A 14,435-nucleotide genomic window follows, 5' to 3' on the forward strand; every position below is an offset into this window, starting at 1 on the left:
TGAGAATTTACCCAATTACTCAAAATGAGAAGATAAAAGCCCGCTTGATGTGAAAACAAGATTCAAACATAATTCCATACTACATCTACTGTTGCAGGGCACTCAAAGAAAATTTTCCTTATGAAAGAAAAATCGTAAAACAAATATTAGCCAGTGTACATGTAAATTATAATTTAGTAACTGTACCTAAACATGCTCCTTTTCTCCTGAAAGCAGTAATTCTGACAAATGCATTTTCAAAAGTGACTTATCACGGAAGGGTAAACAAAATACAAACAGAAAGAATAACCCAACTAGAGAAACACTAAGCAGAGTTATCCTTTCTCTGACTATATGTGTAAATAAAACCAGCTATCTCAGTCACACTACCCTCTTTAGAAGCTTCTGCAACCTCCTCTCTTCTATACTTCTGCAGAGTGAAGCCAAGTCTAAACAAGTCAGTATCTTTGATCCCATCTCAAGATTAAGACCACAGTCCTTGTCCTCACGAACTGCCATTTATGAAGGAATGGTTGGACAGAGTCATATGCATGCTACTGTTCAATAAAAATCCATGCAATATTCTTTACGGCAATCACCTTGTGCTCCTGGTTTACGGCCAGTCATGCTAAGAGGTCTTGTTTCCAGTCTTTTAATGAACTGTACTGCAGCTAAATCATACATTCAAACATATGAATTTAGGATAATTTCCTTGAACATCAAGGATTGGACAAAGGTCCAAAAGCAGTTACACTTTCTGCTTTAAAAAATTTGGAACAGGTAGCAGAATACATAAATATTCATAATTCACATAAAAATAAGAATCAGAAGCATCCAGGAGTTATTCTTCTAGATGCCTGATTTAAATACAGTAATTTTTCAGATTTCTCAGTAGTTCTGCAAAATTCATGAAGGCAGCCTTCAGTCATAAGAAAAGGTTTTTGTTTAATACTCACTAGGCAGAGGAAAAAAAAAAAAAAAAGAAATCAATCAAATCACTGTCCTCTAGCTTCATTCTTTGAATACCAAGCAGGTCTTGCACAGAATTTATGCAATATTATTAATGGAGTGTTTTGAAAATTAAAATGGTTGAAGTTAAATTTACATCTTACATCATTTTCTTCTTGCTTTTCATTGAATCTATTACAGCTATTACAGTTGCTACCAACTTTTACCACTAGGATTACACTTGTGAAATCAGGAGTTTAAATGCCATAATTATCATTTTACTGCCTAGTTTCAGTTCTTCTGTTAAATTAGTGTTAAATTAAAATACATGTGAATTACATCAACATCACAGTAAATTTTATGGTATGCAAAAATCCAGCTGAACCAGACAGGACCTCACACAAACCAATACAACTTTGAAGTCCACTTTGCTTTGAGCAGGGAAGACAACAAGACCTGCAGAGGTCCCTTTAAAACTCATTTTTTCTTTGATTCTATACTACAAACACAAACAATGCTTTGACCATGACCAATAGTGCAATGCAAAAATTTCCAGTAAGTAGTTTATTTTCAGGGATGAAAACCTGTATCACGGCAATTTGCTGTTTACTATACGAACACCAAAATCACAGAATAAGTAGCAGTTCATTAAATGTGACTTAGAACTCATTTTATGCTATGGAGTTTATACTTTTAGCTCACTAATTTTATCTTCAGTATGATTAAACAAGTCCTACATATGAACACTTAATGCTATCTTTCCAACAGTATATTAGAGCAATTAGTTAAGTGTTATTATTGATGATTCATAGAACTATCAATACCATACATTTCACTATGATTTACTGCCACTCTGTCATAACACTTCAGCAAACTAAATCTCATTAGTATTTCCTATTTCATGAAAGGTACTAAAATATGTTTTATGCTTTAAAAATTTTTAGGATTGCATTCATATCTAGAGATAATTATCTGTTTCCATTTAGTTTATTCCAAGTTAGGTATTTTTTTAATTGATCTTAAAAAACAGTAATCCCCAAAGACTAGTCCACACTATAACTGAAAGAACAACTGCAAATTCTGAACTCAATTCTATGGAAAAAAAAGAAAAAAGCCTCAATCTCACAGTCTCTCCTAAAAACGTTCCCCCCCCCCCAAAATCCTGTTGTGAAAGTATTTTCTATTCCATTTTGCTTGTCAGTCTCAAACTAGACTAATTTCCAGAACACAAATAAGCAGAATATTTAACGATATAAAGCAGACACACCTCTTTCCTCAGAAATACAGAACGGCAATTATTTCCAAGTTATGCAAAGTACATTTTAATATCTGTAACAGGCATTAATAATCACAAATACACAACACACCATCTAGATGAACTGCAACCTCCTTTCCATAATCCATGCAGGACTTCTTTTGGATAAGCTTCACAATTAAAATAGAAAGAGCTATGTAATTCATGTCTTCTAAATCCAGCTTCTCACTTCTACCGCTGGGTCTGTGCCCTAAGATCAAGAGTCCCTTGACCCATTTATGGTACTTTGTAAGACTGCTGACATTAACTGGCACAACGAGAGAAAAATAGTGGGACAGCCTTCGGTTCTCAAAATTATAAAACACATACAACAGTTAAGACTGCTCCTTCTATTGCTCCAGTCTATGGCGTTTAATTGAGAGAATAATTTTAGCTTAATCTCCTGAACTGCTTCTATGATTCCTTCTGAAATACCCTTCTACATACCCTTTCTACAGGATTTTACTCTTTGGCTTTAGCACATATCACAGCTATTAAATCAATAAATATGGAATGAGACTTCCATGTACAGGTTTAATAATTACTACAGCACAAGCAATGACTTCACTTGGTAGATATTTATAGTCCCTCTGAAATTAAATTATATTTGTGAAATTCCCTTTTGTGTGCTTTATCATTGCTGAGGTATTTGAAAAAGTGATTCAGTAGCTCAAATATATTCTAGTTGTACATTACAGCTAAGCCACAATGTCTCCAGAAACTTAAAAACTGAGTGACAGAAGAGTTAGTGGATTAGTAGTAAACATACCAAAACACTCTGGCATGCATTTAAAAAACAATGCATTTAAAATTATGCATGTGACTGAATATATGACTTTATTAGGCTTAATGGGCCCTTTAAAAGGTTTTGCAGTGCAAATGATTTTCTTTCTGCAGGATATCACAAGTAACCACACTAAGGGGAACTATTTTAAAAATTACATCTGGAGCTGAGCAAGTCTACCATGATAATGTTTCTATGCAATAAACTCTTTATGATACCTGCTTTATTTTACACACGCAAAGATCAGAAGAAAATGAAAACAAGAGAAGTAAATGTAATTATCTGAAGTTATTTTAAATTTAAAACTAAATATTATTGAGAATGGGCAATTCACTCAAAACTTCAGAATCTTTCTTCACATAGTGCATCTCAAAATTAAATATTTCAACTCTGAATTTTAATTCTTGTATACTTATAAAAACTTTCACCTGAAATAATAGTTTCAACAAATCCACTTTTTTTTAATTTTTTTTTTTTTTTTAAGATTTCACACAATACAGGAAGGACACTCCAGAGAAAATATTTTCATTAATTTTTCAAATTTAAAGTAGGAAGACAAAGTTAATTAGCATAAATTTCATTTTTTTTAAGACTTAAAATCTGTAATAAATCTGACTTCCGAAAGAAATGTTGGATTTCAAATACATTGTAGGAAGCACAGTGCTCCAAGATCTGTTCCTTACTTCTATTTCCAATTAGTTTTCCCCTTCTTCTTATCATCTAACATAAAGGATACAAGTTTTATGCAAATCAGGCAAGAAAGAATAACTTTAGCAGCAAGCCTACACTCCTTGTCCTTTTACAGAAGCCTCCTTTTCAGTAAGAAAACAGCAAACCTATCTGATTCAAATAAATACGAGTTTTGCATAAATCTTAGTACTGTAAATTTCACACTCTGCCCTCTGCCAAACACAAGCATCTTGGGTTAGTGGGGAAATAAAGTCTGTCTTCAGACATTTTATATTAATTTAGAATGCATCCAGCAAAAGGTACTTAAGAGGACTTAGACAATAGACAAAGGTTTTGTGCTTCTGTCCTAAAAACACAAACTGGAACAATAAAAGAAAATCAAAATTATACTTCAGGATGAAATGTTTGCCTTTTCCTGTAAGGGTATCAAGGAAATTGTGACTGTATCTTATGATGGATTCACTAGTAGATATGACATACAACATTCAGGAAACTGGATTTCCTGAAAATCACAACAGATTTACAACAGATTCATTCCCTATTGTTTCAGTCACCTTTCCTAGTACATAATCCAGTATCCCAATCTACTAAGCTTAATATGCAGTGAAAATTTCAACATTGATCAAAAAAATCTTCCACATTGGTCCTATGTTAAAGGGAAAAATCCTCAGATTTTGAAGTCATCTACCACAGCTGACTTCCCACTCAACAATAAGCACTGTTTAAAATAAAATTGCTTAGATCTGTAATAATGGCACATACACATATTCATTAAAAAATGAACCTTACACTGAAGACTACAAAAATCCAGTTAGTATTTAAGTCCTTACTGCACACTCTAAGCAATAATGCTGAAGGCACTGAGTCAAGACCACAAAGGTACCAACACACAAATTAACAACTTCAGCACAAGAAAAGTTATTTGGAAATATCGGAAGTTTTGTTTCCAGAACAGTTTCTTACCAGAAGACACAGCTACTGCCTCATCTTGGTCATGATTCTCATGCCACTGCATCGTTCGGTAGTAACTGAGCATGACTTCCCAGAGGGCTTTGCAGAGATCAGCAAGGCACGGAATGTAGCTGTCTGATGTAATATGCTACAGAAAACCAAAATAATATTGTAAAACTTAACAATTATGTTCATTTTTTGCAGAGGCAAAACAAACCATACAAAAACTTCTGTATTCATACAGCTGAGATGCTTGATGTATATCAGTTTCCTTTTTAAAAGTATTTGAGAGCTGATGAATGCCTGATTTTAGTCAACGAATCAAATGCTGTCTAAAAGTGTAAAGTTTGTTTGTTAGCACCTTTTTTTTTTTTTCTTTTTTTTCTTTTTTCACTTGGCCCATATATTAACCACCTCTTATATTTATGGAATGGCAAGGTAGATACAGAAGTAAAGCCATACAGTCTAATGGTCAGCACATCTCACCATCAAAGAGGGATGCAGCCACCCCTGTGACATGCAGACACTGTGTCAATTCAATGATACAGACACTTGTACTTCAGTAGTATATAGAAGCCATCCTGGCTGATGCTCCATTGGACTGAATGCTGTATAAAGAAGCAGTATAAAAACAAATAAACAAACTTAGATGGCACCCGTCCTACCTCCCCAATCCATCCTGCTCCAAAGAGCCACTTGTGATTTAAGATATTCATTAGGTGAAAAGTATCAATTTTATCAGAGAGATAGGTACACAGTAGAAGTATCTAAGATGAGATTGTCAGGTAAAGGAATGAATTTGAGAAGGGGTCTTGCTGGGTAAAGAAAAGACTAAAATAACATATTGCTTATCTGAGTGGCAATGGTAAGTCACCCTCATCTCACTTGCTGTGAAGAAGCACAGTCTCACAGCTTATAAAAAAGGGCAAAGTCCAGCTGCACAAATGGGATTTCAATTACATTATTATTTAAAGGTTCTCAGAGAAGTCTGGAAATCAGCACTTCAAACTAACACTGTTGCAGAAAACAGTTCATACTTTCCCATTGCTACTTCAGTGTCCACAAGCCTTCTGCAAGGCTAGTTAGTTTTACCATGTGGGTACTGCATGCTAACCCAAAAATGTATATCCAAGATGATATAAAATCTTTGGCATTACAGTTACAACAAAACTCTTCAAAAATAGTAACAGCTTCTGCAACAGTGATGTCAACGTAACCACCAAAATAATCCACCACGGATTCTATAGAAAGCAAACCCTTAATCAAAGCAATCAATTCCCTCTGAACTGCACCCTCATCCACTGATATAACTGTGGCTTTCTAAACACTAAGTGTCCTTCCTGAGCAACAAACTGCAACAAAATGTGGATAACCTTGAATATTAAGTTTGATGGTGAATAAACATTAGACTGGACAGATTACTTCACAAATGCAGATGTGTCACACCCCTCCTATTTTTCAGCTTTCAGGTTAAAAAAAAAAAAAAAAAATATATATATATATATATAAACTGCACATCTTTATTTTCTATTTAATCATGTTCTCTTGCTTCCTAAGCTTAAATAATGTTCCTGGCAGTAGCACATACTGCCCAAGCCATATTCTCTAACACTCTGCAAATGGTTAAGGACTCAAAAACTGTTCCTCAGCATTAATAGATGCCACTAGCAAAAGTATCTGGAGGCCTCATATTAATCATTATGTCTTTTCAGTTTGCCTGGGTTTTTTTAAACGAATTATTACTCTGGTTCTGTTCCCTATCAAACCAGAGTTGCCTCAAGGATACAAATTAGGCATCCTGGACACACCAATAAAAAAAGAGAAAGTCAAGTTCTTGGTACATAAAAAAAGGAACAATTGAGAACACTTTTTTTTCCTAAAACACCCTTTAATTGGAGAGTTGATATACATTAGTGACTGCATTATTGAGACACTTTAATCTCAGATACTATGGACCTTTGCTAACAATGGAAAAAAATAGGGTAATAAGTTTATCATTTAAACGGTAAGTTGTCCTGCCATTTCCACAGCTGTTTCAGCAACTTTCTCTGCCAACTCATCAGGCAATGTTACTCTTACTGTATTTCAGGGCTTTTAGTAGCTATAAAAGCTAAACTTTGATTGTGCAGATCACTATACTTGAAGACATATTTGCTTCCAGGTGGCCAGGAAGAAAGGATCACTTACTAAATACCAAGATAATTCCATTTAGACTAAGGAAATAGACAACTGAATTTCTTTGAACTTATGCTAGAATAAAGAAAATCAAAACTTGAAGATGAAGCAGCCAAACTCTCCCCTGCTCCAATAGTATTCAAAAGGAGAAAGGATGTAAGAGTTAGGCGTATCGCTAGGAAAAGAAATGCTCAACAAGGAAACAGGGACTCAAAGTGCACAGGCATATAACTTACATAAATGCCTAAGAATTACTGAAAACATTATTCTTTTAAAAAACCTGACATTACTATAAAATCCAGTATCTGACTTCCAGAAAGAAAGAAACAAACAAAAATTAAAACAAAGAAAAAAAACTCACTGTAGTCCCCCACTACCCATGTAAAATGGAAATGAGCTAAATGAGTTCATTTAGAAAGATTTTTAGAAACACACAACAGGACGTCTGCCCAAAAAGGAAAACTTTGATTTTATATGATTTCCATTTTTAATTAGAGTAAGTACTCCATAATCACTTATACATGAAGAGCATCCTGGCTTAACGGTGTAGACAGACTGAAGAGGGTTCTCACTGGAACTAGACACAGAGAAAGAAGGCCCATATTTTAGTCTTAAACAATTTATTCCCCGACAACTGAATGCAAGAGATGAAAATCTGTTGGTATTTTTTCTATGGGAAGTTAGAAATGGAATTGCTATGATAGTCCAGCTTATTCAGTGCTCTGATTTCACAAATGCACTGCAACAGGTAACAACTGACACTGAACAGCATGGTTTGTAACAGAGACCAAAATTTCCCATCTGCAGTCTGTTTCTAAATACCTAATTGTTACCAAGACAGTAATGAAAAAAATAAAAAAAAAATTGGTAAATTTCAAGGAAATTACAGCAGTATTCATAGTACATTATAGTACCAAAGTTTGAGTAGCATCCTTTATACAGACTGCCATATTGCAGATATTGCAGGCTCATATAACTAGAGAAGCATCTCATGAGGGTTTTGCAGAAGGAAAACCAAATAGAAATAATGAGGTAATAGTTTTGTAACCATGCAGTTAAAGCCACTCTCTTTCTGTGTATTATGAAATGCAGTATTTCCAGTGATCTGAAAGATTCTCCTGCACTGTAAAGGTGTGAGAGACTGAAAGAGTTAATGTCTCAAACATTGTGGTGCGGCAAGTTCTCCTTAAAGACAAACCCTGCACAGCAAGGAGCCAAGGTGAAAAGCCCATCAGCTCAGACATCAGCAACAGGAGGGGGAGGGCGTGCTGGAGGGTGCCAGCTCCCTGTTCTGATAAGCTGTTCTGATACAAAGATCAAACAATGGCCGTGTCTGCAAGGAAGGAGAAGTTACTCCCCAAAGGACCCCCAAGCCCAAAGGCTCACAAACTGCTCATTAGCCTAATAAGTTCGAGTGCCTGCCCGAAGGAGGGGCAAGGATGATGAAAGGACACAAACTGAAGCCCCGGGTGCACAAGCCCACCGGGACTGGATCCCTCGGCTGACTGAACCAACGCTGGACCCAGGAGCGGTGAAATCTTTCTCTCTTCCTTTTTTCTCTGTCTTCTTCTCTCTTTCCTTTTCCTTTTCCACAATCCCTACACCTCATCCTTTTAGGACATAAAACCATTGACCAAGTCTGGGACTAGGAGTGGATCCAGACACCTCTGGGCCCTTCTCTGAGGAGGAATCTAGAAAGCAAGGGCGTCTGCTCTGAACCTCGTGACTCAACGGGAGGGATTTATTTATTTTAATTTATTCCCTGAATTGATGTATATGGTTACACTGGGTTACATGGTTTACAGTAGTTGTCTTATGCCAGTTCCTGTTGTGAGAAACCCTGCCACCTACAATCATGCCTCCCCAGTTCAGTTTCCTTCTGTCATGAATAAAATCTTTGATCGTTTGGTATCATTTCACCTTAATTTAGACCAAGGGAATTCAGAATTTAACAGGACTCCCTGGTCTGTTCAGCCTGGGTCGTGACAAAAGGGTAAGGATCAACAGCAGCACACAATCTGTATTTTAGAAGATGTCAGGAGGCACTCAGTAATACTGTTTCTAAGTGTAAATGAATGGGCTTAGTATTATAAACATCAGCAAAGAATGAGAAATAAACTGAAGGGCATACAGAAGTATAAAGCAAAAAAACTCAGAAGAAAAGTGCTTTAGAAACTAAGAAATGAAAACAAAACCACCTTCTGAAGACTTAAAGCAGAAATATGAAAGGGCTGCAGTCCAGAGAACAGAGATCAGGGTTTGCTGGCTTTCTTCCACTAGAACGCATCTCAGTGAAGTGCAAATACCACCTATCTGGAACCTTACTCATTCTGTTCATTAATACTTATGTCAATTACTCCCAATAAATTAATTTTTCATAATCCACTTTCACTCATATGAAGCCTTTTAGCTTACATAAGCCTCTTAAGTCAAAAGGGCACCTCTTCAAAATGAAATGGTTTTCAATGCAGATGTGTTGTTTACTAGTTGAAGCTGCACAATCCCAGGAGATTTGAGAAGTGAAAGAGCAGAAAATAGATCAGAACATGAACTTCTATCTCTTTGTGACTATACTTTGATTTAATAAATTGCAACTGATCGGGTGGGTCCTTGAGTTGATGAAGTATGATGAGGGCTTAGCCTGTGACTGAAACAAATGTCCTGAAGAATGTTCAAGATAGAAACATAATTTCAAATTTCAAATCAATGTTAGAACCACCTAAAATATCTCACACTCTCCCTTCCCACCACTGAAGTTTAAGGAAATTTCTCAGGGTATAACAGTAAAATCACAAGAGAAAGAATTAAAGAGTAAACTAAAAATACTACTCAAAATACAGTAATTCATTCTAACAACATTTAAAAAAAATAAAACAAAATATACACATGCAAGAAACTGCACCTAAAATCTATACTAGAGGAAAATCCATGGTTATCACCAATCCATGATCTGCCTATCATCAGGCTTTTGCATCTCAGTATTACAGCTGTCCCTTGCCTTGATACCAAAAGTACAATCCATCTGATACAAAGGTAGGAGTAATGGGAAGACTCCAATTGTTAGTATCTTTACAAGAATCCTTAGTGAAATGCAGTACTATAGAAATTGTGAATACTGCCTAAATGCACCGAAATAAAGTTCAAAGCTAATAGTGATTCCAGTAACTAGCATATTATACTGAAGACATGGGAGTTTTGAAATATTGGTCTCCTGTTTGTATCCTATGATTTACTTCTTTACATTTATTTAGATGGTGTGTATACTAACTCCAAAGTGCTAAGATTTAGTGCAATCAAAATCAGCATTAAGTTGTGAATAACTAATCTCTCAATTAGCCTATGAGTTGTATTAAGAAACTATAGTAGCTGCAGGTTTACTTTAATTACCGAGTCCCTACTTACATGAGGTACACTTACAACAGTGGAAAACTTCAGATTAAAAAATATAAGTATATGCAAGAATTACATACTGTACAGAGGTCTTTGTACTGTAACTTCTGAAACTTGGTGTCTGTGTTTCCTGCACACAGCTCCACATATCCAAGGACTACTTGAAACACAGTGTTGTGAATGGCTTGAGTGAAGTGCATATGTAACTGGTCCATTGCTGTCTAAAAGAAAAGGAATGAATGTGTCAAAGAGAAACGAGTTGAGATCAGTGCTGGTTTTCCCATTGGAAACACCTCCAACTAAGATAAAAATATTTCCTTTGCAATTAATGAAACTAAACCAACAACTACTAAGTCTTCAATTCATCCGCTTGCCAAACTCAGTTCTTCCTTGAAGAATATAAAGTAGGATTAAGTGTTACAGAAAGGCATGCACATCATATCGATAAATTTCTTACGAAAACCCTCTTTGCAGTAAAAAAAAAATTACATTTAACAAAGCTTACTTTTTCCAGAAAAACAAACTTCAGTACATGTAGTAAACACTAATGACTATATAACATATGTTTTACTATAATCACGCCTGAGTTTGAGGTCAGGCTGTTTCCCTAGTTATCCTATTGATCCTTGCTATTTGACATTCTTTGCTACTGACAAGAGCTGAGAACTCAATCACCCCCATAAGAAATGAACAAGCAATTCTGCTTCAATCCTATCACAAATAACCAATCTTCTGCAGCTAGTCCTAACTTGAATTAGTCAAAGAAAACAGAATGACAAATGAAAACATGAAAAGTACTGAAGACACTGAAGGTTCCTGTCATTTTGTTTAATGAGAAGGGGTCAAAATGGGAGATATTTCAAACAAAAAGTCTGCCTTTCTCAACGTACTATGCACTAGACTTCAGAGCAGTGAATGCATTAGATCTACTTTTGTTCAGTAAATAAAGAAATTGCATATAATTGCACACAGTACACTAACAAAGGAAAAGTTTAATCAAGCTTCTCCCCTGATTTTAAGTTGCAGTCTTCAGGCAGTCCAATAATTCTGCACATTGTCAAAGTATGGGAAGAGAAATCCGTTTCTATCTTATTGCAGAACTACACTCTTACCACAGTCAAGCCATGGAGAAAAAAAACCAAAACACTTTGCTAGAAAGGTTCTAATTAGAAAGAAACAAAAACCAAGCAAAAAATTTAAAAACAAACTCAAAAAAACACATTCTAATGTCTTCCACGCTTCTGAATACTGGGAAACATTAAAAAAACCCAAGCATAATAAAGAATGAATAGGGTTCTTGTCCTGTCTTCATCAGGGGACAGGCACTTTGACATGATCTTTAGCACCTAAAGCTTTCTGGAGGAATCTCTTCTCTAAGCAAAACATTGCTACACTGGCACCACCATGTTTAGCCTCACTACGGTATGAAAATGGATCACATCATCAGAGGCAGTACTGTTGTTGTTATTATTATGACCAACCAAAACTTTTATGTACTGTAGAAGGGGATAAAGTCCCTGTAGTGCACATAAAAAAATATGCTAGGGAAAACTGAGTTATTCCTGCCTCAGGCAAAGTTCAACATATAAAGCTGGGTGAAGAAGAAGGAAGGGGAGGACGTTCGGAGTGATGGCGTTTGTCTTCCCAAGTAACTGTTACGCGTGATGGAGCCCTGCTTTCCTGGAGATGGCTGAGCACCTGCGGGCCGATGGGAAGTAGTGAATGAATTCCTTGTTTTGCTTGTGTGCGCACCTTTTTCTTTACCTATTAAACTGCCTTTATCTCAACCCACGAGTTTTCTCACTTTTACTCTGCCGATTCTCTTCCCCATCCCAACCAGGGGGAGTGAGTAAACAGCTGCATGCTGCTTAGTTGCTGGCTAGAGTTAAACCATGACAATTAGGAAAATAAACTTCCATCACAGTACTCAAAGCTTCACACTGTTACACTACTGTTGTTTGTGACTTACTCAGAAGATGAGTACGAACCTGTGTTTTTCCAAGCAGCCTGTAAGCCTGCTGAACTTTTGTATAATGACTGATATCAAAGTTCTTACATATTTTGGAGAGCGCTACATCCAATTGTTCCTATATAAATGAAGGAAAAAAAATGTTAAACGCTAAATAAAAACAGGCCAAGTAATACATTAATTAACAGCAAGTGAAGAAAAGATGTTTATTTAAATAATCTGATAATTATGCTTGTAAAATAGCCAAGACTGTACATTAGCAGACTATTCTGAGGTGCTCAAATGTTACTTCTTGCAGTCTAAAGTACTTCAGTCTGAAGTTTCTGTCAGCCAAACAGTTCCGCCATTTCCAAGAACAAGCACAGTAAAAAGTACACTACTTTGCTGAAATCGAATTCAAAGTGATATTTACTTTGAGAAGGTCTAGTACCCCAATATGGGAGAGCTGGGATTTCTAACTTTACTCTGACTCCTAAGAAAAACCCAGATCTGGGGAAAAAAAAAGAAAATGCTAAACAGGTGTTTCAGCTCAAGCAATTCAATTATATACTTCTTAACCCTCTGACTGCCATCTATTAAATGGAACTAACACTATCTGACTGAAAAGTTCATTGTGAAGTCATTTATGAAGTACTATACCAGCACAACGATCAGTACCATAGGAGAGAAAAAAAAAAAAAAACCGACACACACACACACAATTATTAGTTCTGCCATCAGAGCTGTGTCTGAGCATACTGAACAACTTTGCAGTAAATGAAGTTCATCTATTACATGCACTGAATGAAAAAAAAAACTAAAATAGGATCATATACTTAATGACTAACTAATAAATCTTCCAAGAATTTGACTCTGTAGCTTAATAACACAATTCTCACTTAGACACTGTAATATATTCAGAGATACACAGCTTAACTGTAGTTATTTTCAATCAACAATGCAAGAAAAGAAAACACGAATCAATAACATATGATAATATAGACAGCTAGCAGATATTTTCTCTCCTTGCTAGTCACTAAAGCCATTTCAATTTTTATTATTTAATGATCTTGCAATGTAGTCTTGCTCTTGCAAAGAGAATCCACATGAGATGGTTGTTTAGTCCCTATGTACTCTTACTTACTCCACTGGAAAATTTTCATTAAATACTTCATTAGCCACAAAATATTTATAGATTTTAATCCCAGAGATTTGGTGGGTGGGGTTTGTTGCTGTTGCGGGGGTGGGGGGTATTTTGTTGGTATTTTTAAGCAGATCAATATTTTCTTTAAGCACAAAAAAAGGAGACTGGGATACAATCAAAAACTGCATTTTTTTTTCCTAAGCAAAGTGGTAAAAGGAGAAGTAACCTAAAGATTCAGAACTTCTTTAAAAGTTTACTCAGCAATTTGAATTTCAGCCATATACTGATTTAAAAAAAAAATTATTTTCTTCTCTTATTTCACACAGAACAGCTGTACAAAGAGAAACAGGGATATCAAGCTGCTCATGAACAGAGCTCTTAAACACAAAGTACATTAATCTTTTCAGCCATGTTTTTCAATGGTTCCTTCCACTATAGCCACCTTGCATTTTATTTGTAACATAGCATAAAAGTAAGGTCAATGTTAAAACCTAAATTACAGGGAAAAAAAAAAAGAAAAAAAAAAGGAATGGACATAAGCAGAGGCACTCGACTATTGAGAAGACTCACTATTGAAATATTAATTAGCAGAATATGATTCTATATTAATTACAGCATGTATTTCACAGGAACACTCTGTGACCTCCCGGATGACTTACATTTCTCCCATATGCATAGATATAATTCCAGTAGAAAATAAGATAACTTTCACAGGAGTAAGATAAGATATTTCTATAAATTCACAAGTAATAAATAAAAATCTTGAATATGATTATTTAGCTAGCTATGAATTGCTTTCACCAACAAACATGGCACATTTTACCAGATTTTAGTATGAGCAGAATTAGCTCTGCAAAGCTGTTACTGGAAGGAAGTAAAGATGCATGTCTCATTTTAAGCAACATCAATGTTTCCTCACAAGTAATAAGTGGAAAGTAAATGAAAGCAATAGGAATGCAAACTGAGTGATCTTAAAAAAACAAACAAACAAACAAAGACGAGTTTAATGACTGGCCTATGCGAGAGTGAACCCGCCATGCTCTGAATAGAGCATATATCAGTGAAAAAGAACAAAAAAAAGCTTTGCAAGAAAGCGAAAGTACAAAGGCATAAATGAAGGAAATTTAACAAA

The 14,435-nt window shown here is 35.5% G+C and overlaps 1 protein-coding gene across 2 annotated transcripts in view; it reads right to left on the reverse strand.

Annotated features, from left to right (window-relative positions):
* The window catches only part of VPS50 (VPS50 subunit of EARP/GARPII complex), a 99,281-nt gene that overhangs the window by 54,968 nt on the left and 29,878 nt on the right, over positions 1–14,435 (reverse strand). For both annotated transcript variants that reach the window (XM_052802102.1, XM_052802112.1), the window contains exons 11-13: positions 12,200–12,298; positions 10,292–10,432; positions 4,659–4,794 (exon numbers count right to left, since the gene is read on the reverse strand). In XM_052802102.1, the coding sequence (XP_052658062.1) occupies positions 4,659–4,794; positions 10,292–10,432; positions 12,200–12,298 (376 nt within the window). The remainder of the gene's footprint in view (positions 1–4,658; positions 4,795–10,291; positions 10,433–12,199; positions 12,299–14,435) is intronic.

The sequence above is a fragment of the Harpia harpyja genome, chromosome 1 (genome assembly GCF_026419915.1).
Source record: "Harpia harpyja isolate bHarHar1 chromosome 1, bHarHar1 primary haplotype, whole genome shotgun sequence".
Classification (NCBI taxonomy): Eukaryota; Metazoa; Chordata; class Aves; order Accipitriformes; family Accipitridae; genus Harpia; species Harpia harpyja.